Below are 23,929 nucleotides of genomic sequence, written 5' to 3'. Positions count from 1 at the left end.
GTTGTGTTTTATTTTGGATATTTGAAATGTCATCCAGTTCCAGTGTTTTTTTTTTTTACAAAATTAAAGTTTATTGGTCTTTGAGATGGCAAACTTGCTTGAAAATGGTCTCAAAACATTATCATTTATCGCACTAATTTCTGGGACAATTTATCATCCAGCAAATTCTGCTTCTGTGAAGCATCATTCTGAACGTTGTAAAGCACTAAAAATAACAGTGATAACACAGGTACTATGTCCTGGTGTTGTCCACATTTAACCATTTATTTTCAGACTCAGGTTGACACATTAGTTTCTATCTGAAATGTTTTTGTCCCTGCCAACACACACATACACACAAAATATCAACTTTGCTTAGAACCATTTGATGTAAATATCCAAATTTCCACCGAAATTCTCCGGCAGGACGTCTTCTTCCAAATGTGGCTGGGATTTTTTCCCCCCAAATGGCTCCGTGTTGAATCGTTCACAGGGATCCAGATCATTTTCCAGCTGAGATTCTGGGAAAAAGCAGCTGAAGCAAATCAGCCAATCAGAAGGGACGCTTTCTTCCTTTCATTCACTTCAATATTTAAAAACTCTTCATTTATCAACAGCTATGTCTCCATATAAATTGATATAAAACAGGGGTCAAATTAAATACAAGAAATAAAATTAAAAAAGGAACAGAGCAACTTGAAATGTTCATTTTCAAGGCAAATGCTCAGATTTTTCTATAAAATGTTGCTCCTTCAAGAGCCAAGACATAGTTTCCATATTCACTTTAGTTTGTTCAAAAACAGACGAAATGTTCCTCAGTCTGATAACAGCAGCCTATGGTGGCAAACAGTGCATGCTCCAGTCTGTCAAGAACGTTTTACCAAAAAAAAATCCACATTTAAAAAAATAATAAAACACATCATCCTGTACAAACATGGAATTAAATTCACATTGAGCAACTCAGTAAAATAGCAAAACACTGGCAATCAGAACATAGTCTCTTTTTTTTTTTTTTTTACTCCCTCAATGCTAACATGTCGCTGATTCCCTGGAATCAGAGTTCAGAGAGCTGCACCTTTTTTTTCTCCGTGTGATAGAGTCAGGGGTCAGAGGTTACAGGGACTCTCATGAATCAGGCAACATGTGGCGACATGAGTGTTTCCCGCTCTGAGTCCACTGCATTTACGGAGGGAGATTCTGCTGATAATCGTCCAACTGATCTTACGTTTAGTTCCCGCAGAAGCCCTTCGACTCGATCCGATGAGGTTCCTACCGTCTGCGCAGGATTACCGTCACTCAAACCAGACGTTTTTATTAAAATATTTTAAAAAAACAAATTTGATCTAAACAAAGTCCAAAGTGCTCATCTGAACCATAGGAAAAGCTACACTTGTAAACCTATGTTAGGAGGTTCTTGGAGGCCCAAAATGAATCCGGATCCAAAAAACTAAAGCTCCTGAAAGAATGAAAACTCAAGAAATGAGTTAAATGGGTTTTTTTAAAATCAGATTCATGGTTTCAGTTAAGGGGGGCGGCAGGACGATCCAGTTGGATTCCTCAGGCGAACAGTCAAGTGGAAATCATACGGAGATCTCGTAGGTGGTTCCCCCGACGCCGGTTACCTTCTTTACGCCGCCGGCCGGAGGCTTGTGGGCCGGACTCTGAGTCACCGGCGAGCTCAGGTGGTCTGTGGCAGGTCTGCTGGGTGAGGAGACCAGGTGACAAGGGGAGGAAGGGGCGGAGCAGGAGGAGGAAGAGGAGGAGAAGAGCTGGCCACCATTGGTCCGACTCCGAGGTTTCCTCTGGATCAGCTCACCTCTGGGTTCATGAGAGAAATGTATAAAAACACCAGGATTTAGAGCCTAGGGTATGATGGAAGTTATTCAGAAGAGGATCAGGATAATCGACTATTTCATTCCTGTTCTGCTAAAACATATACAACTGCGCAAATTGGAATTGTATATGGAAACACAGCAATGTCAATAAGATGTTTTTGTGCTAAATCTGCAACAGAAACTCTTCTTCACATCACACAAAGTCACCTGATCAATACCCAGATGTTACTACTGGCGGAAACAACAAAGACGACGACAGGAAGTGGTAAGAGGATGATGGTTTGTTTTTGTTTAGTTTGTTTTCAGAAAATGAGTGGCTCTCAGTACTGCTCAATTCATAAAAAGTTGTGTCATTCGAACATGTTGAATCTAATGCTCTTTTGTAAAAACGGCGACTACAATTACCTCAAAACGCTGGATACGTAGCCGCTCCCAGGTATGAGGAGTTTGTTGTTCCAACACCTGAATAAGACGTGATGTCTGAATTAAGGTGCCATAGCTGAATTACAAATACAGCTTATGTAACCGTTTACATCTGTTGCTGCCATGATTTTTGATGACTAGCTGCAAACTTATTTACGTGTAATTTTAATTTAAATTCTTATTCAATAGAAACAACGCACTTTGGAAATTGTGTTGGGTTTTTTTAACCTTAGAAGAACATAGAGAAAGATTTGCCCACATTTTTAAAGGAAACGCCGCTACTGTCACTAGAATAAGAATTAGCTAAAACCATTCACTTAGAGTGTTTTCACACCTGATAGTCTGGTAGATTCGGTTTGATTGGCGACCAAAGTTGCAACATTTGTTACATTTTCAGGTGCTGCGGTTCACTTTCACACTGCAGTGTCAAAGGATTCAGCCTAATTAAAAAACCTATTCCCCTCCTCGCTTGTGGTGGCGCTACACCAAGAATTGACCTTAAGAGATGGGGTCATTTGGACTCTTAAGTTTTTTACTTTGCACGCAGTGCGGCAGCGTCGCATTGACCCTGCGTGCGCCTTTACTAATTATTTTGTGTGCTTTTGGGAACTGACAGTCTAACAGGACAACCCAGACTCTGCCTCATCGCTGTCCGACTGTTACGCTAAGACAGTGAGACGGTTAAGTGGTGAAACAGCTTCACTAACATGCAGTCAAGCTCTACAGCGCTCCGCTAATGAGCTAATATTCAAATATAAATTGTTTGTTTTAAGTAGAAATGGTGAACAGCTGCTCTGAAGCACGCTAATGAGAGACAAATTCTGCGGTGTGCAGGGTGGAACGGTGAAAAGGAAAGGACTCAAAATGAATGTTGATATGAAGAAAAGGTCATGCAGACTCCAAACAAATCAGAGATGCTGTCATTTCTGTGATACATCAGCAAAAGTGTTTCCTAATCAAATTCCAGAAGTGGGCAAAATTTTGTAGAATTCTGAAGAATTTTACTGTATTTCAATGGGGCAGAAAGTTACAATATTTTAAAAAGTATGAAAGCTGAAATTACCAAAAGTTGCTACATAAGTCTCCAGCAGAAGCTGAACGTTTTGAAATATGAATTGTTGACATCGGTTGAAGTACGTGGAAGTAGTTAAATGCAGTAAAACTTAAGGAACGTGGAATAATAAACGTAAAGGGAAACAATCTTAAGGAATGAGATTGCTAAATCGTGATTTAGATTTAAGGAGTTTGTCGCTCCAACACCTTAATAAGACGTGACGTCTCTTTTGATTGGCTGATAGATGATGTTAGTGCCATGGCTGAATTACAAATACATCTTATGTAACCGTTTACATCCGTTGTTGCCATTTCGAATCAGTGAGAATCAGTGCACTCTCACTGATTCTAAAGAGAAATAAAACCTTAAGAAGTGAGAACGCTGAATGCATTCTCATAAAAAACAAAAACACAGATCTGCACAAGAACAACAGCATCAAACACAACGATGAAAACAAACTCGAGTGAAGTTGACCCCACGCCTTCAAATCTAATGGTTGACCTTTGGACCTTTAAACTTTCATTAATCTCTTCAAAGCAAAAGCAGCACAAACAAAAAAAAAATTGCTGCACACACTTAGTCAAGTTAACTGACAGCAATATTGTCTGAGTTGAAGGAAATGGGGAACTGGCTGACCTACATGACCTCTGGGAACCTTTAGTAATATCTTTAAAGTATTAGTGGCACAAATAAAAATTATTTCTGCACAATCGTAGCACAGTAAATTGACACCAAATTTATTTAATTTTGTAAATGTGAGCAGTGGTGGTTGACCTCTGGAAACTAATATTAATATTAAAGTGATAGCGGCACAAACTTTAAAAGTTTTGCTGCACAAAAGTAGCACAAACATTTGAAACCAATTTTGTTAGATTTGCGTAAAGCAAAGCGAGGGCTGGTTGTTCTGCTTTGGCTTTGAAGATATTCATGAAGGTTTGAAGGTCAAACTAAAATAATTGCTGCACAAACAGCTGAGTTGATTGACACCAATTTTATCTGATTTGAAGAAGATGGGAGCTGGTTGACCTTTCATGACCTCTGGAAACCTTTAACACCTTTAAAATTATAGCACCACAAATACATATTTTGCTGCAGAAACCAGCACAAACACCAATTTGTTTGATTTGCAAATCAAACAAATTTGATTTGCAAAATCAAATTTGACCTCTAGTGACCTCTGATGACGTGTGGAAACTTTTATTATATATCTTTAAAATTATAGCGGCAGAAATTTTCATATTTGCTGCACAAATGTTTGACAGCAATTCTGTTAGATTTGAAGAAAATGGCGGCACCAAATTCACTCAGTTTGAAAACGTCCACAAACGAGAGGAAGATGAGCAAAGGAAGAGGAGGAGGAACTCACAGGAAATCTGGCAGGAGGAAGAGGAGGAGAGAGGGAGAAAAGGAGGAAGAGCAGGAGGAGCAGTCAGTCCAGTTTCTGGCAGGCATGTAGCTTCTCTGAGTTAGCAGCAAACCAATCGTCAGGGTCAAAGGTGAAAGTCATACTCACTTTGGTGCTTGTATGGCTCCTCCCATCCCTCCGCCTTCCCCTCCTCCTCCTACGCCCGCGGCGTTCGCGCCGGCCGATGCCGACGCCTTGCGGACCAGACGGTACTGCATTTCAGCCGCCGCTGCGCTCGAGTACGACAGCGACTTGCCCAGCGGTGGGGGGTGGGCAGAGAGCGGCGAGCGAGCGGAAGCGCTGCCGGAGCCCAGCGGGACGTCGGTGGAGCGGGTCCGGTACGGATAGGCGTGGTGGGGGGCAGCAAAGCGCGGCGGGCGCGAGGAAGAGGAAGAGGATGAGGAATGGTGGTGATGATGGTGGGAGTGGTGGTGATGGTGATGGTGGTGATGGTGCGGGGCAGAGGAGTTGGTGGCCGGGGCAGTGTGGGGGTCACCAAGGAGGCGGTCCCGCTCCGGCGGAGGAGGCGGGGAGGAAGACGAGGAGGAGGAGCGATGAAGGAAGGGATGGTGGTGGTGGGAGGAGCGGTGATGGTGATGGGGAGACTGGGAGGACTGGGACGGCAGGTCGGCCTCTCTCTGCTGGGACAGGAAGGGCGAGCCGTAGCCGCCTGTTGCTGGTGTACAGGGTCTCCCCGCGGGGGGCTCAGGGGCCGCCGCCGCTTTGTCAAAGTCCTCGCCCGCCAGCAGGCTGTCGTACGACAAGCTGCCATTACGCGACGGGTGGTGAGGCGGCGGCGTCTGATTGGCCAAGCTTTTGAAGCTGGTGGAGGTGGTGGTCGCCTCGGAGATGTGGGCGGCGCCAGCTGAGCTGGAGGACCGGGACGCCACCGCCGACAGCACAGTGGGGTCTGAGAAGGACGGGTAGGAGCGGCCGCCCAGCGAGTAGCCAGGAATGCCGCCGCCACCACCGGCCTCCCGCCCCGCCTCCCTCCGTTCGCCGCCGCCGCCCACCGCCCGGTCCGACGGCATGTCCCGGCGGTCCAGGCTGGGCTGCGAGCGGAATCCAGGCTGCTGGCTGGCCTGGAGGAGCGAGGAGGTGGAGGAGGAGGAGTCCCTGGCGCTGCCAACGCTCTCCCCTCGACTCAACTGGAGGAGGAAGAAGAGGGAGGAGACAGAGAGGAGGAGGAACTTAAAGGGCCGGCGTCATGTTTTCAGGAGAGGTAGCTCTACTTCGACATGTTTTTACTGGAGTAAAAGTAAAATGCAGCCATCCAAGAAATTACTCGAGTAAAAATATAAAGTATTTGGTAAAAAGTTACTCAGGTACTGAGTAACTGATCAAATCATCAATCATTTAATGTTTAAAAAATAACAGACAGACAAAAATAGAAAATTAAGTGGAAATTTTGAGATTTTAAGGAGCAACATGACAATAATTCATATAAGTAAAAACAATAAAAGTCAAGCAAAACAAAATTTTTATTTTAATGAAAAACTTATGAAACTAACAAAAACTGCAGGTGTGTGTCTGTGTCTGGTGAGTTTTTGGTTAAAACATGTTTGTTCAATCAGTGGGTAGAAAATCCAGAGATTTTACTCTAGTAAGTAAAAATACCTCATAATAAAATTATTTATGTAAAAGCAAGAAGTACAGCGTAGTAAAAATACTCCTAAAAGTAAATTTTTTTCAAAAAAGGTCACTCACGTAAATTGTAATTGACTAAATGTAACCAGTTACTACCCAACTCTGGGTGCATAGTTTCATTTTATAGCATAATCTTTTAACTGCCAAATGAAGCATTTGACTTTGTTAATTATGATATATATTGAAGCGACTGGGACTCTAGTCCAGAACTTAATTGGTTATAATCTTACCTAAAGATCAGGGATTTCTTTGTGCCGATAGATAACGACTAACGTGATCAGAAATCACATGTGGAGTTCCACAAGGTTCAGTCCTGAGACCCCTAGTATTTAATATCTGTACGTTCATGTGATCATGTGTCATGATGTGGGCCTGTCACGATAAATTCTGCTGGACGATAAATTTTCCCAAAAGTTATTGCGATAAATGATAATATTATTGTTTTGAGACCATTTTTAAATAACATAATGGTAATAAGATGTTAAAGAGAAACCTTTTAAATGCATTTAAGACATTTTAAGGCCTTAATTTAAGATACATTGTATTTAAAGCTTTTTAATGATGTGAGGACAATCTGATTTAGTTAAATATTCTCTGCATTTGCAGCAGAGGAAGACGACAGCAAAAGTAGACAGACAAGATGGAGGCTGTTAGGACATTGATGACACATTAATAATAAACTGATGATGACAGCAACAAGAGACAGACTGGTTCTAATCAGAAAGGAAAACTTTTTATTCTGGAGAAATAGGAGAGGAGTTCTGGATACTGCTGGAGAGTCGGGTGGATCTGGACCAGACATGGGGACAAATACTGAGTTAAATTACTGAGAATAAATCCAAATTAATGTACAGAGGCAGCTGATAACTTTTCATCATAGGTACAACCATTAGAGACAGAATCTAAAAGACTTAAATACTTCAGTTAGTTTATAAATCACTGAATGGCTTGGCACCAAAGCACATTAAACACCTGTCGTTGTCGTAGCAACCTTCCAGACCTCTCAGGTCTTCTGGTTCTGCTCTCCATTCCTAGAACCAGAACCAAACATGGAGAAGTAGCATTCAGCTTCTATGCTCCTTTAATCTGAAACAAACCTACAGAAACTGAAAAACTGCTGAAACACTGAGCTCCTTCAACTAAATGAAGGCTGAAACTCACCTGTAGTTGTAATATCTGGTTGTTGATCATGTGACTCACATGATACAAAAAAGTGTTTAAATTGTCGTTTTGAGAAATACATTTATTTTAACATAGCTGGTCGTTTTTAGCAAAAAACATGAGATTTTTCTAAATTGACCTGTTTCAATTAAGCAAATTTATTTTCGTAATTTGTATTTGAGCAACTATATGGTCAATGGAAACGCAGCTACACTGTAAAAACTGAAAATGGTGTAAAGTAATTTCGATCCAGTTTCTACTCCAAACAGCTTAATACACTTGAAATAACCTTTCGGTGAGATGTAGAAGCTAAATGCAGAAACACGAATTAATCTGCCAATGGAACAAATACTTTTTCATCAATATAAAAAAAATATATTGAGTTAAAAAAAGATCGTATTTCTCCCAGATAAGTTAGTTTTGTATTATTTTAAGTGTACTAAGACATTTGCACGAGAAACTACATAAAGATAATGTGTGCTTTTGCAGTGTACTAGTAGAGGCAGCCATTTTCATCTGGGAAAAGGTTCTGTTCAGTATTTGACCCATGTCCAGATCAAACAGGAAGGGAACAGGAAAATCACGCTCCAAACGAAGAGAGAAAAATGATTTTAAAATAATCACTTACTGATACTGATCAAATGTAAGCCACTGAAACCAAGGTGGCCAACGGAAAATCGAAAGGAAAAAAATAAAATAAAAAATGGAAATGCATTAAATTGATGTGATAAAAGAAGCAGAAACAAAGAGAAATGGAGCAGAAACAGACAGCAGGTTCTCCCTGGTTTCTGCCTGTCCGCTGGCACAGCGTTACCTGGTTGGCGTAAGCATGAGTGAGCGTCGTGTGGTTCTTCCCCGGGCTGTAGGTGGGCCGGTACTTATACATGGTGGGGGTGGGAGGAGCTTTGCCCAGCAGGCTGCACTCTGCAGGAAGGCATCAACACAGGTCATCGGAAACATGTCGCAGCGAAAAATCTGAATAAAATCTTTAATTTTTTAATACCAGATCCGATTTTAATAAAAAGAAATTCTCCCCGTCTTTTCTTAAAAAGAAAATCTGAAAAAGTGGCTTTTATTTCAATCATGATAGAGTATTATGACCAAACTACAAGATTTTTTTTGTTTAATTATGAGAATATACTGTAATTATATTAGCAGAACAAAGATGAGATTTTTCCAGAAGAAAGTCTTAGAAATTAATAGAAAAAGTTACTTCAATGAATTGAAACCTCAGTCTGTGATTCAGTTGTTTGCATAATCATTTCAAAGTCCTGCTACTGATAACAATTTCATGCTGATGTGTTAAAAGATTAAGTATTTATTTATCTGTAAAACCAGAATCAACGTGCAACTTCAAAACAGGCTCATTTTAATTTTTTGCTATTTTCCGTGAAGCAGTTCTCATAAAATTCCGATTTTATTCTGTAATAATAGTGGCTTTTTTCTTGTATTACTCCTACTTTCTCACATTGAAAGTACAACTATATTATTGTAATATTTTGACTATTTAGTAAATGTCACTAATATTTCATCATAGAGTTGATCTTAATTCAAATTTCAAATAAATAAAATCTGTGAAACACACATGTCAAACAAGATGGTAGGCCTTGACCATGCTGGCTTCACTAGCTCAGACTGAGAAAAAGATTCATATTTTCCAAAAATTCATCTGTTAAAAACCAAATATTCAATTAAAACTGAGATTAATGTCTTCTTTATTTATGGAAGAGGAAAAGTTGCAGTCAGAGGTCGGTGATGTTTCGTTACCTTCGGCGTTCCTTTGGCCGATTCCAGGGTAACGCAGCTCTGGTTTCGGAGGCGGAGGAGGCTCGGCGTCACATGACTGACTCTCCATCATCTCAAGACTGGACTTGGACTGCAGAACCAGAGCACACATGATGATAAGAAACTTGTCTCAAAATATAATTTTGAAACATTATATTATTCATTTGTTGTTCCATATCTGACTTATTGTTTAGATGTATGGAGCAACATCTATAAAAACACTAAACCAGAAGCTATGAGAATTTTTTGCTAGAGTACATACCAATAAATTGTTTAAATAGCCTGGTTAATTTAAAGATGTTATGTTTAAAGCTAGAAAGAGATAATTTCCAATTAATTTACAAATATTATTTGTCTTAAACTCAAGTGACAGAAGTAAAAGAAGGAAATGTTATTTCAAAAGTAAAACTGCATGCTACTTTAAAACAAATGGGAGTAAAATGATGGAGTAGTTTGGATGAGGAGTTGGAAATTATGCTCTACTACAAATCAAAAATATTTCATAATACAAATATATGAAGTCTTTTACACTTTTGAGTCAACAGTGAGGAGTTTATATTGTTAATTTAATGTATATGTGGCCGAGAAAATTGTGTAATTATTGAGAAAGGGTCCAGTTTATAAAAGATTTTTCTTCTTCCTCCTCCCTTTCCACTCGTGTATAGTAAGGCTGCAAGATGTTCATGTGTGTCACGTCCATACAATAACTCATTTAAATCTGCAGAACTAAATGATTAAACCTCCTGCTGCCATCCTGTATGCAAAGCTATCTACTACCCACACATGCAAAGCATCTGTTCAGCACCAAACTAAACAATTAGCTAAAGATGGAGGCGTTTCCCCAGCAGGAGGCGTGTCGCTCTCACCCGGTGCAGGTCTCCCTGGATGCCGTTGTCCAGGATCTTGGCTGCCAGTTGAGCCTCGGTGAGCTGCAGCCGCAGAAACGGAGGCTGCACACTCACTTTCTGCACGCACTTCTTCCTGCCCAAGTACCTGCAGAGACAGCATGGCGGTGAAGCTAACCAGCACACAGGAGGCGCGCTTATGTTACAAGGAGTAACAGAGATTCTGTTCAACATCAGGGAGGTCTGAGACATTTAGAGAAATTAACCTGTTTGGACATTTTACAGTTTAATTGCCAGAGACTGATAATAAATCCAGGAGCAGTAGCTTGTTAAAACGTAAAATTTGGTTGTTTTAACAAAATGCAAAACTCGCTGAAATGAGAAAACCTTTTTTTTTTTTTTTTTTTTACATTTTTGACCAAATTTTTAAAAAAGTGTTTAAAACAAGAAAAACCTTTTTTCAGCAAGATGCAAAAATCACTCAAAGAAAGCTTTCATGTTTTAGCCAAATTAAAAAAGGAAAATTTAGTGCAAAGTACAAAACTGATTGAAACAAGAAAATAAGTTTAGAAAAATTAGAAAAAATTGAAGGCTTCTTTAAATAAGAAAAAATGTTATTTTAACAAGATGCAAAACTTGAAACAAGAAAACTTTCATATTTTAGAGATTAAAAAAAAAAATTGATGAAATTAGAAAAAAAAGTCATAGTTTTAACAAGATGCAAAACTTGTTAAAACAAGAAACTTTTCTAGCCAAATTAAAAAAATGTGTTAAAAACGAGAAAACCGTGTTATAGCAAGATGCAAAACTCATTGAAAGGAGAACTCACTTCAATGTTCTCCTCACATTGAAGTGTGAGGAGAACATTTGTCACTTAACATTTATTATTTATTAAAACAAATATATATTATATATATACAGTATATATATTCTCTTTTAAATAAGAAAGGTTGTAACAGAAAAACAGCAACACCTTTTGGGATTCTTACACATTGTCTAGAAGAATTGGGGTGAAAAGGAGAGTCATAAGTGAGACTTTATGCCTTTTTAACAAGTCAACCTGTCAGTGGCGTTTATTTTCATCTCCTTAAAAGAAGAAACTTTCTTGTTATATCTAGATTTAAAAGTCGCTTTGTTATAATGAGGTACTTTGTTTTAAGGAATTTTGCATCTTGTTATAAAAAGAAACACCCACACAAAATCTCTGTTTTTGCAAGGTCAAAAGACATAAAAAAAGTATTTGTTTTCTCAAATGTCCGGGTACATATGGATTCGGCCTCTCCGCAGATTTTACACTGTACCTACAGAAACTCTACTAACTCACCTTGGTGCCTGGGAGCTGCAGAGAACATGAGAGACGTTCCTCCAGCAGCCATTAGTGAAAGGATTCACTCCCCCTCGAAACTTTCCTGTCACCTAAAGTCGAAGCGACAGGTCGTCAAAACCGCAGCGTCAGAACTGAAAACCTTGTGAATGTTCTGGTGAGTAATCTCTGAAGCCAACAGTGGGAACAATCCTCCGTGTTTTCTACCTGCTCGTTGGTTGTTCTGCCTCTGGCCACGAGCACGACGTGGAAACCGGTGAGCCCGGCGACAGGAATGAGGAATAAGCCTGCAACACACATTACAGCCAGCCTGGCAGCACAGCGGGTCAAGGAGGATGAACAACACAGGCCTAAAGTGGAGCACACACTGGATTATACTTTAGTTTTTCATTTAGTTTCAATAAATATGCAAGAACATGACGCAAAATGTCCCCATGGCACACTAAAGCACCTTTTATATTATCCTAATCAACACATGATTAATAATTTCATTGTTTTTGTTGTGACACCATGTTATGTTATGTTATGCTGGTTCGTCTTTGTCCTAAATGTATTCATTTAATGTGTGCCTACTTTTGTTGTGTTTATTTTATATTTGTTGTTGACATTAATCCTTCTCTTATATAATTGGTAATTTTTTTGGTAGAGCAATGCCTCTGTTTGTTAGTGCATATAAACCAAACATTACAGACTATTGGTGAATAAATGGAACAGTTAAAAAAAACAAACTTCACCAGGACATCTGGCAAAATCCAGACTTCATTTAAGGAAACAGGACCTATTATGCAAAATTAGCATTTTGCACGTTTCTATTATTTCAATTTGGGTCTCAACTACTTCTACAAACAGCCCAAGTGCTTTAAAAAAAGAAAGGAAAAACTCAAGTTAATTTTTTTCACGGTCTAGAAAATGAGCCGTTTTAAAAACTTCCTGATTGTTGGGTCACATTCCACAGGCACTGTGCCGTTACCTAGCAACCCAAGCAGAACTCCAGCACATTTGTGAGCTGGTTTTACTGCTGTACAATGGCTGCTGGAAAAGACATAAGTTTTGTTGTTGACTTACCACCCAGAATCACTCTCTGCATTCTTGTTGTTTGTGCAGAAGGCTACACTTCTGCTTTTCAAAGATGTATGGTTGTATAGTTGTGTATTTGTTTGCAATAATTTTCACATGCGAGTAAAACTTTGAGTTGGGGCTGTGGCCAGCAGCAGCTTATTTGGATTTAAAGTGACAAGATGTCCTAAAACAGCTAAAATCTCATTATCTAAGAATGATTTTGTGCAGAAAGTGTAATGAACATGTTCTGTATCGTGCATCGACTTATCTTAACCTGTTTAAGGAAGCTTTCTGGACTACCGTTAAAGGATACGTAACGATGGCGTGCAGGTGGTTGATGTTCTGCCGGTGGTAGAGAATAAAGAGCAGGCCAAACCCAAACACGGCCATGATGTGAGCCGTCAGAGACAGCAGGAACAGGAAGAAGTAGCGGTAGTTCCTCCTGCCGATGCAGTTGTTCACCCACGGACAGTGATGGTCAAACTCCTGAAGAGTCACAAATAAATCAGGATTCCCTCAGTTATCGTTGGTTAGAGCTATTAAAGTGTTGAGTTTATAGCTGTGAAAATAAATAGTTGGAATAACACATTTAGATCTGCTTGAAGAAGCAGGCTGATCCACCTTTGCCTCAACAAAACTGTATTAAATATTTATTTCATTCGATTAATAATAATAATTTGATTTTCTGTGTTTTTCTTTTAGATTCTGTCCCTCACAGTTGAAGTGCAACTATAATGAAAATTACAAACATCTCCCTTCATTGGGAGAACTTTAAAAATCTGCTGCGTTTTGCCCACTGTAATAAAAATATTTCACATGTAACACAGTTTGTTATTTCACCGTACTGTCTAATCATATTCATACCACTGATTTGTTAAAATTACTGATGCTTCACACTGTGACCCTATAAGCTGATCCCTGTTCTTAAAACTCTGAATGGTAAATATCCTCCTCAGGATAAAAATAGTTTTTACACGTTTTGCACTGCAGCATTAAAATCTTCCACTGAGAGATTTACCAAATTTGACACTCCTGTTCCAAACTGAGCCTCAGAGGAAAGGTGAATTTATCCAGGAGGCTCCTCATGTCGCTTCGGTTTTAATCTCTAAATCAGAATGGTGTCAAATTATTCAGCGTGTCCAAAGTGTGGCTCATTGGCCTTTTGTGGCCCCTGGACTAACTTTGTTTGGCCCCACCAGCACAAGTATATGATATAAATTGAGACTTGTATTTGTAATCAGGGTAAAATTATTACTGACATAATTTTCTTACAGTGGAAAATGTTAAGTACAACTTTATTAACAAATTTTGCTGGACGATAAATTATCCCAGGAGTTATTGCAATAAACAATAATATTGTTGTTTTGAGACCATTTTCAAGTAATGGCATAATAATGCAAAAATACATTTTCAAATATCGTCAAACTTTAAATAATGATGAACATTTAACACTGAAACATTTTAAAATAAATAAAAGAACAGAAACAACAAATAAAATAAATTCTGAAGTCTCTATAAACAAAGTTTTCCTTCAAAATAAAGGTTAGTTGTGACCAAAGCACCAGATTGAAAACTTTTATCATTCAGATTTTGGTAGAAAAAGAGATAAAAGAGAAAAACGATAAATCATGCAAATGAAAATTGAGTTTAAATTTTTCATGCGATAAATTTATTTATTGCTTATAAGCACAAAACAAAGAATTTGTCTTTTTAATAACAAAGCTTTTATAATGAGCATAAACCTTGTCAAGCCAGAGATTTTACTGAAAAGTCAACTTTGCTGCACCCAAAACTGATTTTATTTCATCTATAAACTTGGTCAAACGTAACAAGCCTTTTGAATTAAATCTTGTCATATAACTGAGAATGAAATAAGCAATTAAGAATTTAAAAACTAAATTCCTTTCTTTTAATAGAGTATACATGAAAAATAATTTTTAAGTTTTGGATCTGCAATGAACAACATCCCTTTGAAACCAAACTACTTTTTTTGATTGATTTTAGTTTTTTTTTTAGTACTTTTGACTCGATCACTCTGATTTAGACAGAGACGGATGATGATAAACAATAAGAACAGCTTTTATGAGTGTTTGTGTCCTTGAACGCACCTCCACACAGTTGTCACAGACTGAGCAGTGGGAGCAGCGCGGCGGTCTGTAGAAACGACAAGTTGAGCACCATTTCATCCGGACCTGAATCCCTCTGATCTCCACCGTTTTGTAGAGCGGAGCGCGGAAATCATCCTCTTTGTCCTCGTCTTCGTCCGCTGCAGGGACAGCGCACGTTTTTAGATTTAAAAATGAAACCAGTAAGTTAAGTTTGGAGGCTTTTATCTCCTCTATAACTACTTTCATTCGCTCACCTCTTGGGAAAATGCCAGGGTCCATGAATGTGGCCATGCAGAAGTTAGCCAACACAAACAGGAAGATGACTCCATTGTAGATGGGAACGGCGACGGAGAACTGCTCAGAAAGCCACGGACACCTGAAACGCCGACAGCACCGCGTCAAAACCAAAATACCACACGTTTTCTCTGACTGATGCAGAATGGGTCGGTGCGGTTCGGTAAGGCAAGGCGAATTTATTTATATAGCACATTTTATGTAGAAAATCATTCAAAGTGCTTCACAGAAAAATCAAGAGTAAGAGTTTAAAAACACGAGCATAAATTAAACAAGATAAAACTAATGAAATAAGGGGAAAAAAAATAATCGACCAATTAAATTAGGAAAATGGTGGATAAAATACTTTCAGCTAAACTACTGTTTTCAGTGCGCTATTTGTTTCCAATCACTGCAAAAACATAAAATCTTATCAAGTATTTCTGTTCCAGTTTCTTATAGAAATATCTCAGTACACTTGAAATAAGACAAAACTAACTAATAGAAAACCTCTCAGCAACATACAGGAGCTTTTATCTTTAAACTTTTATCACCCAGTTTTTGTTGGAAAGAAATAGAAATTATTGAGTTTATTTTAATTTGTCACATGATTTATTGCAACAAGCAGATGTTTTTTTATTTCCGATGTTCAGTGTTCACCTGAGACCGAGACGGGCTGCAGGAACAGAGACGGAGTGACAGACTGGATGATGGGCTTTTGTCAGGGTGACAGATGTTGGCCTATTTTCCCTTCACTAATCCACAGATCTGACCAGCCACCGCACTGACCACACACAGATTACATCTCACACACACATGCATTCATGCAGAGAGGCACGTCTCTGCGTACACAATCACACCTTTCCAGCAGATTTTCTCACTTTTTCCCCACTGCTGCTCTTTTGCGTCTTTTCTCCACATTCTCACTTTGTGACAAGCAGCCGAGCTGAACTGCAGAGAGCAGTGGAGAACGAGTGTTTGGGTTTTAGCTTTGTGCCACCAGAAACGGCAGCAGGGAGTGGGAAATCATCAAAAAGATTAAACCGATCATGTTTGCAAACCCCATAAAACTGTCTGAGATGGTTAATCCTGATTCCTTCAGAGCAGGGAGTAAAACTCATTTTTACTTTACTTATCAACATTATGAATGTCCTCAAAGGGTCGGTTGTGGTGAAACGGGTTGATAAAACCTGTTAACAAACCTCTAAAGCCTGAATAAAAGCTACCTCTGCACTCAATGAATACTTATTAAAGTTAAAAAATACTGAACATCATTTCACATTGTATTTCGCCAGAATACATATGAAAACTACAGGAGACGATTGTGGCCACTGAAAAAATAAAACAATTCTGGCTTTAATTTTCTGACATCAAAAGTCAAAAAACTGAGAAAAATGTCAGAATTTTTATTTTTTTCCTCAGAATTTAGATTTTATTTTTTTTGACAGAATTTTTACTTTTTTATCTTAAATTATTAAAGTCAGAATTCTTTTATTTTTTCAAATTGTTCAAAATTCTGAGAAAAAAAAAGTCAAAACTGTAAGAAATATTTTTTTTGTGACCCTAATCCTCTTCCGTTGAAAACTGCTTCCAATTGATTGGTAAAATATTATTAAAGCATACTACTGTTATTCTCGATTAAATAGTTCATACTTCGTTTAATGATGTGTAGTTAAAAAAAGAAAAAAAAAACATTATTGTGATTACATTTTTGCTAACGTAATAAGGGCTTTATACTTGAAATATTTCGACTTTATTCTCATAATATTATGACTTTATTCTTGTAACAAAAACTAAACTATATGAATTCTGCTATTAAACAAACACTTTCAGCCATAAATAGAAGAAGCTTTCAGCCTCTGTGCATCACAAATCTGCAACAAACTTCCAGAAAACTGCAAGCCAGCAGAAACGCTGAGTTCCTTTAAATCTAGACTAAAGTTGCTTTTGAACCATAAAAATTAAACATTGACCAATGATTTGATGTGTAATGATGGCAAAATGTAATGTTTACTAGTTTTGTCAATTGTTGACTGTGTGGTGTTTTCTATGACTTTGTATTCTTGTGTTTTTATGATGTAAAGCTTTTTGAAATGCATTGTTGCCAGAGTAGTGTATTAACAACATACTTTTTTTTTTTTTTTTTATTTACTTTTAGGAGTATTTTTTACTACACTGTACTTTTTACTTGAGTAATTTTACTATGAAGTATTTTTACTCTTACTTGACTAAAATTTCTGGATTTTCTACCCTCCGAATGAAAAACAAACATGTTTTAACCAAAAATTCACCAGACACAGTAATCACTGCAATTTTTGCTAAAGTTTCGTGTTTTATTTTCTTTTTTTTTTTTTTTTTTAAATAAACTGATTTGGAAAAAATTTATTTTGTGTAACTTTGTTACTTATAAAAATTATTGTCATTTTCGTCCTCAAAATACCAAAATTCCCACTTAACTTTATATTTTGGTCCGTCTGATAATGCAATTTTTAAATGTTAAATGATTGATAATTTAATTAGTTACTCAGTACTTTAGTAGACTTTTTCCAAATACTTTTTTTACTCTTTCATGAGTAATTTCTTGGACGGCTACTTTTTACTTTTACTAAAGTATAATTTTTTGGGTGCTCTGCGTGTGTGTGTGTGTGTGTATTAATGTGACTTACGTGAAGCAGAAGAAAAGCGTGGTGGACCCAACAAGGAAGAAAGTGGCGGCTGCAACTGGGACGTAGCGGGAAGGTCTGAGGGGCCTAGTGGGTGAGACCACAGCGTGTGGCAGAGGCGACGAGGATGGACCCCGCCCTCCGGTCTTACTGCTGCTGCCTGGCATCACTTCCTGTGTGCTGCGATTGGTGCTTTCGCTCGCCAACCACTACGTTAAGGAGTCCGTCATTAATGCTAAGCGGACTCTAGAGCAAAAACAGGGACAGGATGGATGCAAAGGAGAGGAGGGGTCTGACTTTTAGGTAGCACCACATCCAGCATGAAAAGCAAAGTGGACGCTTTTTTATCCTCTGGGTGTTTTTACTTTGCCGACTGCAGAAGTCACAGATTATCCAAAGGAATTTGTGTTTTTGCCCAAAACGATGCAAACAAACATGTCAAAGAATAGAAACTATTCTTTTAGCAGTAGAAGTGAGTCGAAGGGAATAATCTGCAACTCAATGATCACAAGCTTGGCAGAAATCTTTGTGGTGGAATAAAATTTCTTTTTAAAAAAGTGTTTGGACCCTTTGAATGAAAGTCATTCCAGCAGAGCATCACCCTGATGTGGCCAGATGTAGCTTGATTGGGAATATAAATGAGGTATGTAGGCAGAGGTAGACCTGTTCAGATGGAAACAAAAGAGAGAAAAAAAATAAACCAAGTGAGGCAGAAACAAAGAAAGGAGAGGAATGATTTGCTGAGGCGCGCTGTGTTCTTCTTCTCTGTGGTCTTCTTCAGATTACATCGACAGCTCCACACATCCGCATAAAAAAAAAAACAGCAAAAAAGAAGTGCAGCAAAACAAAACGGTTGCAAAAGTTAAAAATAAAACTTATGCCAACCCCCCTTTTCTCAGCGTGTTGGAGCTTCAGTCCAGGACGTGTGTCAGACGGAGCAGTCTGTACGCGGGCCAGTGCGGGAGGAGTCTGGTTTTCCTGTGTCGGGGCATCCCTAAACCCCAGCGGTGGCCGGCTGAAACCACCTCACCTGCCGGCTACATTCCCGAGGCGATCGCAGGGCAAAAAGCAGGAAGCCACCGAGCGCTTCTTCCCAAAACACGCAGGGCTATATCCGGCAGACCATCCATTAGTATCCATGCACGTGCAGCTGCTGAGTCGTTACACTCAGTGATGATGTAGGGTAATTATCTCATTTCAGAGTAGGAATATGGCAGGACTGAAGCCGTCGCTGATGACGGTGTGCTTGACCGTGGCTGTTGGTTATGTAACAGCTATAGGCAGTTTTCCTCTTTGCCTCCTTCTCCAGGGACTTCCCTCTACTCGCTCGGCCCTTCAGAGAGAACTGAGGCTTGGATAACAGCGCTACAAACTTGACCCTTAGGGGAATACGCCTCTCTGGAGGAAAGTGCTAAAACTGCTAAAACGAACTGCAACAAAATTAGGAGAAGAAGAGATTCCTGACAGATGGGTTCAGAGTTTCCTCTTGAAAAACAGGATAGAGGGATTCCCTCCTTCCTCGTTCAATCCCGTGCTCTGATGGTTGGTCAGGATGCTTCACCTACAGCAATAAAACACAATGAGAAAACATGAGATACTTGGCCTATCACAATAAGTAATAAATCAATTAATCACATAATAAATTAAAACGAGTTCAATAATTTCCATTTGCATGATTTATCGTTTTTCTCTTTTCTCCATTTCTACCAAGTACAATAAAGTGTATTTCTATTGTATTCATAATGATATTGCCCATAATGCAGAGTTCTCCAGATGGAAATGGATTTCTATGTTCCTGTTTTATAGTTTCTGGTCACAGAGAAGAAGCAGCATTTTGTACAATGAGCAAGCGGTGAAGTGATGACTGATCTGAGCCAACATAAGGGAATCTTAGGATTTGAGGTGATGCTGTATTTCCTGCGGCAACACAAAAAGCACAGCCAACGGAGCTGCAGATCATCTTCTACACGGCCATTATTCTGTCTGTTCTGTGTTCGTCCATCGCTGTGTGGTTTGGCTCATGTACTAGAAAAGACAGGTCCAAACTACAACGGCTGGCCTCCCCTCCATCGAGCACTTTCATAGGTTTGAGATCAGGAAGAGGGGCGCTAGCATATCTGCTGATCCTACACATTCTGGACACTTTAAACTTAAACCTTCATATCAGAAGGTTTAAGGAAACAGACAGTTTCTCTCCCCTACAGCCTGCGTTGATTTATTCTTCTCTCTTGGGAAAAAAGTAAGTAATTTTAATGCATTGCTTCAACAATCATTCTGGGCTTTATTTTATTTATATATGTGAAAAAATGGCTGCAAATATAAGTGCATATCGTTCCTATCTTTATTTTATTCCTGTAAAAAGTTTACAGATGTTTTCTTTATGTTTGTATTTGAGCAGTTGAAAAAAAAGTCAAATTTCCTGATTGTGCACACAATATTAATCAATAAAACAGTTCTGAATATGAATTTTAGATTTACAGTAGGGATGCAAACAATTAATTCCCAATTAATACTATTTTAGTTTAGAATTACACCATGTTCCAAATTATTATGTAAGTGACATTTTCTCAGATTTCCTTAAATGGTTAATGCAAATGATGGTCAGTATAATTTTCAACCCATGAACTATTACAGTATAAATAAAATTTTCCTGAACAAAGCTCCCCATGAGAACAGTTTTTTTTTTTCAAAAACCAAAAACTCAAAATGCCCTGTTCCAAATTATTAAGCACAGCAGATTTTCTAAACATTTTATCAATTACAAAGAACTGCAAATGGTCATTTATTGAATGTGCAGCATTAAGTGGTCACATGTATTAAAATCAAAAGCTATTTCAATCAAAAACATCTTAACACACAGAGTTACATGTTAACATAGGACACAATTCTTGCATCCATTGAACTTGTGAGTTTGTGGAAAGTTTCTGCTTGAATTTCTTTGCAGGAGGTCAGAATACCTTCCCAGAGCTGCTGTTTTGATATGAACTGCAATCCACCCTCAGATCTTCTGCTGGAGGAAACTCCAAAGGTTCTCAATAGGGTTGAGGTCAGAGGTGGATGGTGACCACACCATCAGTTTCTCCCCTTTTATGCCCATAGCAGCCAATGACACGGTGGTATTCCTTGCAGCATTCATTGTCATGCATGAAGATGATTTTGCTATGGAAGTACAGCTCTTCTTTTTGAACCATGAAAAAAAATGATCAGTCAGAAAGTCCATATACTTTGCTGAGGTCATTTTTACACCTTCAGGGACTCTGAAGGGGCCGACCAATGATTCTCTCTCCATGATTTCGACCCAAAGCATGACTCCACCACCTCCTTGCTGACGTCACAGCCGTGTTGGGATGTGGTGGCCGTCCACCACCAATCCACTACTGCCATCTGGACCATACAGGGTTGCACATCAGTCATCAGTGAACAAGTCTGTTTGAAAATTAATCTTCATGTATCGCTGGGTCCACTGTGACCGTTTCTGCTTGTGAGCTCTGGTTAGGGGTGGCCGAATAGTAGGTTCATGCACCGCAAGCCTCTGGAGGATCCACTTAATGTGGTTTTGTTTTAAAATATCAACACTCAGAAAGCTCCTGAAGTTTCATCTAAATAGTGCTCACTCAGCCGAGATGCATGGCGGAGAAATTACTGATTTGCTACAGAGGCGAGGATGTGACGACAGAAAAGTGGAAAACATTATATAGAAAAATTGTAACATGAAAAAAAGACAAACTAAAATCACAATAGACAAGCGATCAGTACCAATAGAAAATGCAATCAATAGAATGCTCAATAATTTCAGTGAAGTTTGATCCAGAACTGCACAGCATTCTGGGCGATGTAGGCAGAGGAAAGGCTTTAGTCATGTCATTAACTAACTCATTTATGCTTTGGTTACCGAGCGACAACCTGTTCAGTAACTTTGCAGTTGCAGTGTTGCCAAAATACCTCTTAACAGCTTGAAAATAAACAACAACAGCATGGAGTGACAGTAGAAAAGAGTAAAACGGCTTAAAAGGAAACTGGATAAAACAGGAAAGGCCACATCAACCTTTTGGCAGTATTTCACACATTTAAAACAAAAATCTAATCAATAATTATCAATATTGACTGATACAGTGATATATTTTTCAGCCATATTGTCCACCTATACTAGCTTTTTTTCATTCCTGTAAATTATATATATTTATTCTTTATGTCCATGTGCAGACCCAGCCAAATTCTGTTTCTGTACATGATAATGGCCAATAAAGCTGATTCTGAATATCAATTTTAGATTGATATTCTAAAATTCATATCAATCTATCTATTCTATCTAATCTATTGCATAATATTGCATATTAATATTATGCAAATATTAATATGCGTAATATTTCTTACGCATATTAAGAAACAATCATACCGCCATCCATGATTGATTACATAGCTATTCATTCTCTAATACTGTGGTTACCTTCTTACATGTGAAGAAGTCCACAGCATCATCAGCTTGGCTCCAAATTCACATTAGGTGTGTGTAAGCGTGTCACAATAAATCAATTAATTGCATAAATTAAAACATGCTCAATAACTTCCATTTTCATAATTTATTGTTTTTCTCTTTCTACCGAAAACTGGATGATAAAGGTCTTCTTTGGTCTCAACTTGTACCTTTTTGTTTTCATAGGCTTAATTAATTTTATTCGTCATTTCTGTTGTTTTGTTTGTCTATTTTGGATCTATAAAAGGTATGCCAGTTTTAGTGTTAAATATTTATTAGAATTAAAATGTTATTGATCTTGGAGAATAAAATGTTCTTGCATTATTATGCCACCACCATTATATTACTTGAAAATGGTCTCAAAACAACAATATTATTGTTTATCCCAATAACTTCTGGGACAATTTGCCGTGACAGGACTAGGTGTGTGTTGGTGCTCCTGTCCAATGACTCTTGAACTCTGAACAGTTCATTTTAGAAGTAGTGGATGTTCCTGCTACCATCGACAGTGGTTACTTTTTACTCATCAGCTGAGGAAAAACACTGCAAAGTGCTCTAAAATATTTCACAACTCAGCAAAATTCCTTGTCAGATTTGATCAATTCAGATCTCTCATGAACCAGGTGGCTTCATCTGCTGATGGGGCCTAAATATAGGATCACCCAGATGTTCCAGGGATTTCTATCACGTTTATGAATAGAAAAATAAACAATAAATATATAATAATAAAAAAGATCCGTGTTTGATTGAAGGAATTAGATGGATTTTTTTATGTGCGCAAACTACAGCGACGCCCACAGTGGGCCGTGGGGTGCGGATGTTACTCTGGGATGACAGGAAAATTGGCCAACGGAATCAATATCATTCTTAAATAATGTTTATCCAATCATTAAGGAATCGATGTGGGTAATTATGCTGTAAAAATAAGGGTGGAGACAGCAGTGAGTACACAGTCCTTTACGACAAAATAGAGACACGTTTCGACGTTGCTGGGAGTCACTTTAAAATACCGACAACACATACACACCGTTAAGCTCATTCGGTTTTTACGCTGCACCCTGAGCTGCCGTTAGCCGTAAGCTACCCAGGTGTTAGCCTTGGCTAGCTGCCGGCTAATCATTCACCTCACCTGAGAGGGCTTCCAGCGGCCAGGAATCCGGACCCGGCTGAGGGTGTGCCAGTCTGGGTCCCGGTTGGATTATCCGATGAGAAATATTCAGCACAGCTACTCCAGGTCCATATGAAGAAACCCCAGCTAAGCTAGTTCATCCTCAGAGGGTTTGGTTGCAAAACCCACTGATATGACAGACGTTTGTTACTGGAGACAGCTAGCTTAAACGGGGTTAGGAGGCGCGAGCAGCTCCCTGCTTTCATAACCTGGTAGCTCCGAGATGAACGCAGAGTCTCTGCGACAACTCAGTGAATATAATCCACACAGGATGATATCCTCCTCTCACGTCTCCAGGATGTTGGTGGCCAACAGACTCCCAGAGGCCGACAGATTTCTCACAGCCACAAAAACTCCAGCGACAGGGTCCAAGAGCGGAGTTGTCGTAATAGAAATAACACTGATTGGGTATCACGACTGTCAATCAAGTCAATGGCGTATACTATTGGCTCTGAGGCCAAGCCCCGCCCATCAGAACAGGTAACGTCACGATCGCTCCAAATCGTGATTAAATTGATAGCAAACAGTGCGGCACAGACCAACGCTCCTTTCAAAGACCTATAATTTTTTAAAATATTTTTTAAACGTGACTGACACATAAACTCAATCTGACAAGATTTCCTCCTACTTTTATGAGACACTGACACACTAACATGCAGAAGTCTGCAGATTTATTCCTATTATGCAGATATTCAAGCTCTATTATACAGAAGTATTTGCACATTT

The 23,929-nt window shown here is 38.8% G+C and overlaps 1 protein-coding gene across 3 annotated transcripts; it reads right to left on the bottom strand.

Annotated features, from left to right (window-relative positions):
* Positions 1-233: 233 nt before the first annotated feature.
* zdhhc5a (zDHHC palmitoyltransferase 5a) lies at positions 234-23,598 on the bottom strand. 3 transcript variants are annotated; one of them, XM_028017201.1, is made up of 13 exons: positions 23,165-23,598; positions 17,565-19,122; positions 14,880-15,001; positions 14,626-14,783; positions 12,831-13,003; positions 11,666-11,768; positions 11,459-11,550; positions 10,156-10,282; positions 9,272-9,380; positions 8,319-8,428; positions 4,805-5,844; positions 4,658-4,664; positions 1,634-1,797 (listed from the first exon to the last, which is right to left on the bottom strand). In XM_028017201.1, the coding sequence occupies exons 2-13, from the start codon at positions 17,726-17,728 to the stop codon at positions 1,792-1,794; spliced, it is 2,211 nt and encodes a 736-aa protein (XP_027873002.1). In that variant the 5' UTR covers positions 17,729-19,122; positions 23,165-23,598; the 3' UTR covers positions 1,634-1,791. The 3 variants fall into 3 exon arrangements, with proteins under 3 accessions (XP_027873001.1, XP_027873000.1, XP_027873002.1); XM_028017199.1 differs by lacking the exon at positions 4,658-4,664 and having other exon boundaries at positions 1,560-1,797; XM_028017200.1 differs by lacking the exons at positions 4,658-4,664; positions 23,165-23,598 and having other exon boundaries at positions 234-1,797; positions 17,565-17,728.
* Between the last annotated feature and the right edge of the window lie 331 nt (positions 23,599-23,929).

The sequence above is a fragment of the Xiphophorus couchianus genome, chromosome 5, assembly GCF_001444195.1.
Source record: "Xiphophorus couchianus chromosome 5, X_couchianus-1.0, whole genome shotgun sequence".
NCBI classification, from domain to species: Eukaryota; Metazoa; Chordata; class Actinopteri; order Cyprinodontiformes; family Poeciliidae; genus Xiphophorus; species Xiphophorus couchianus.
This window is presented reverse-complemented; position numbering and strand designations above follow the sequence as displayed.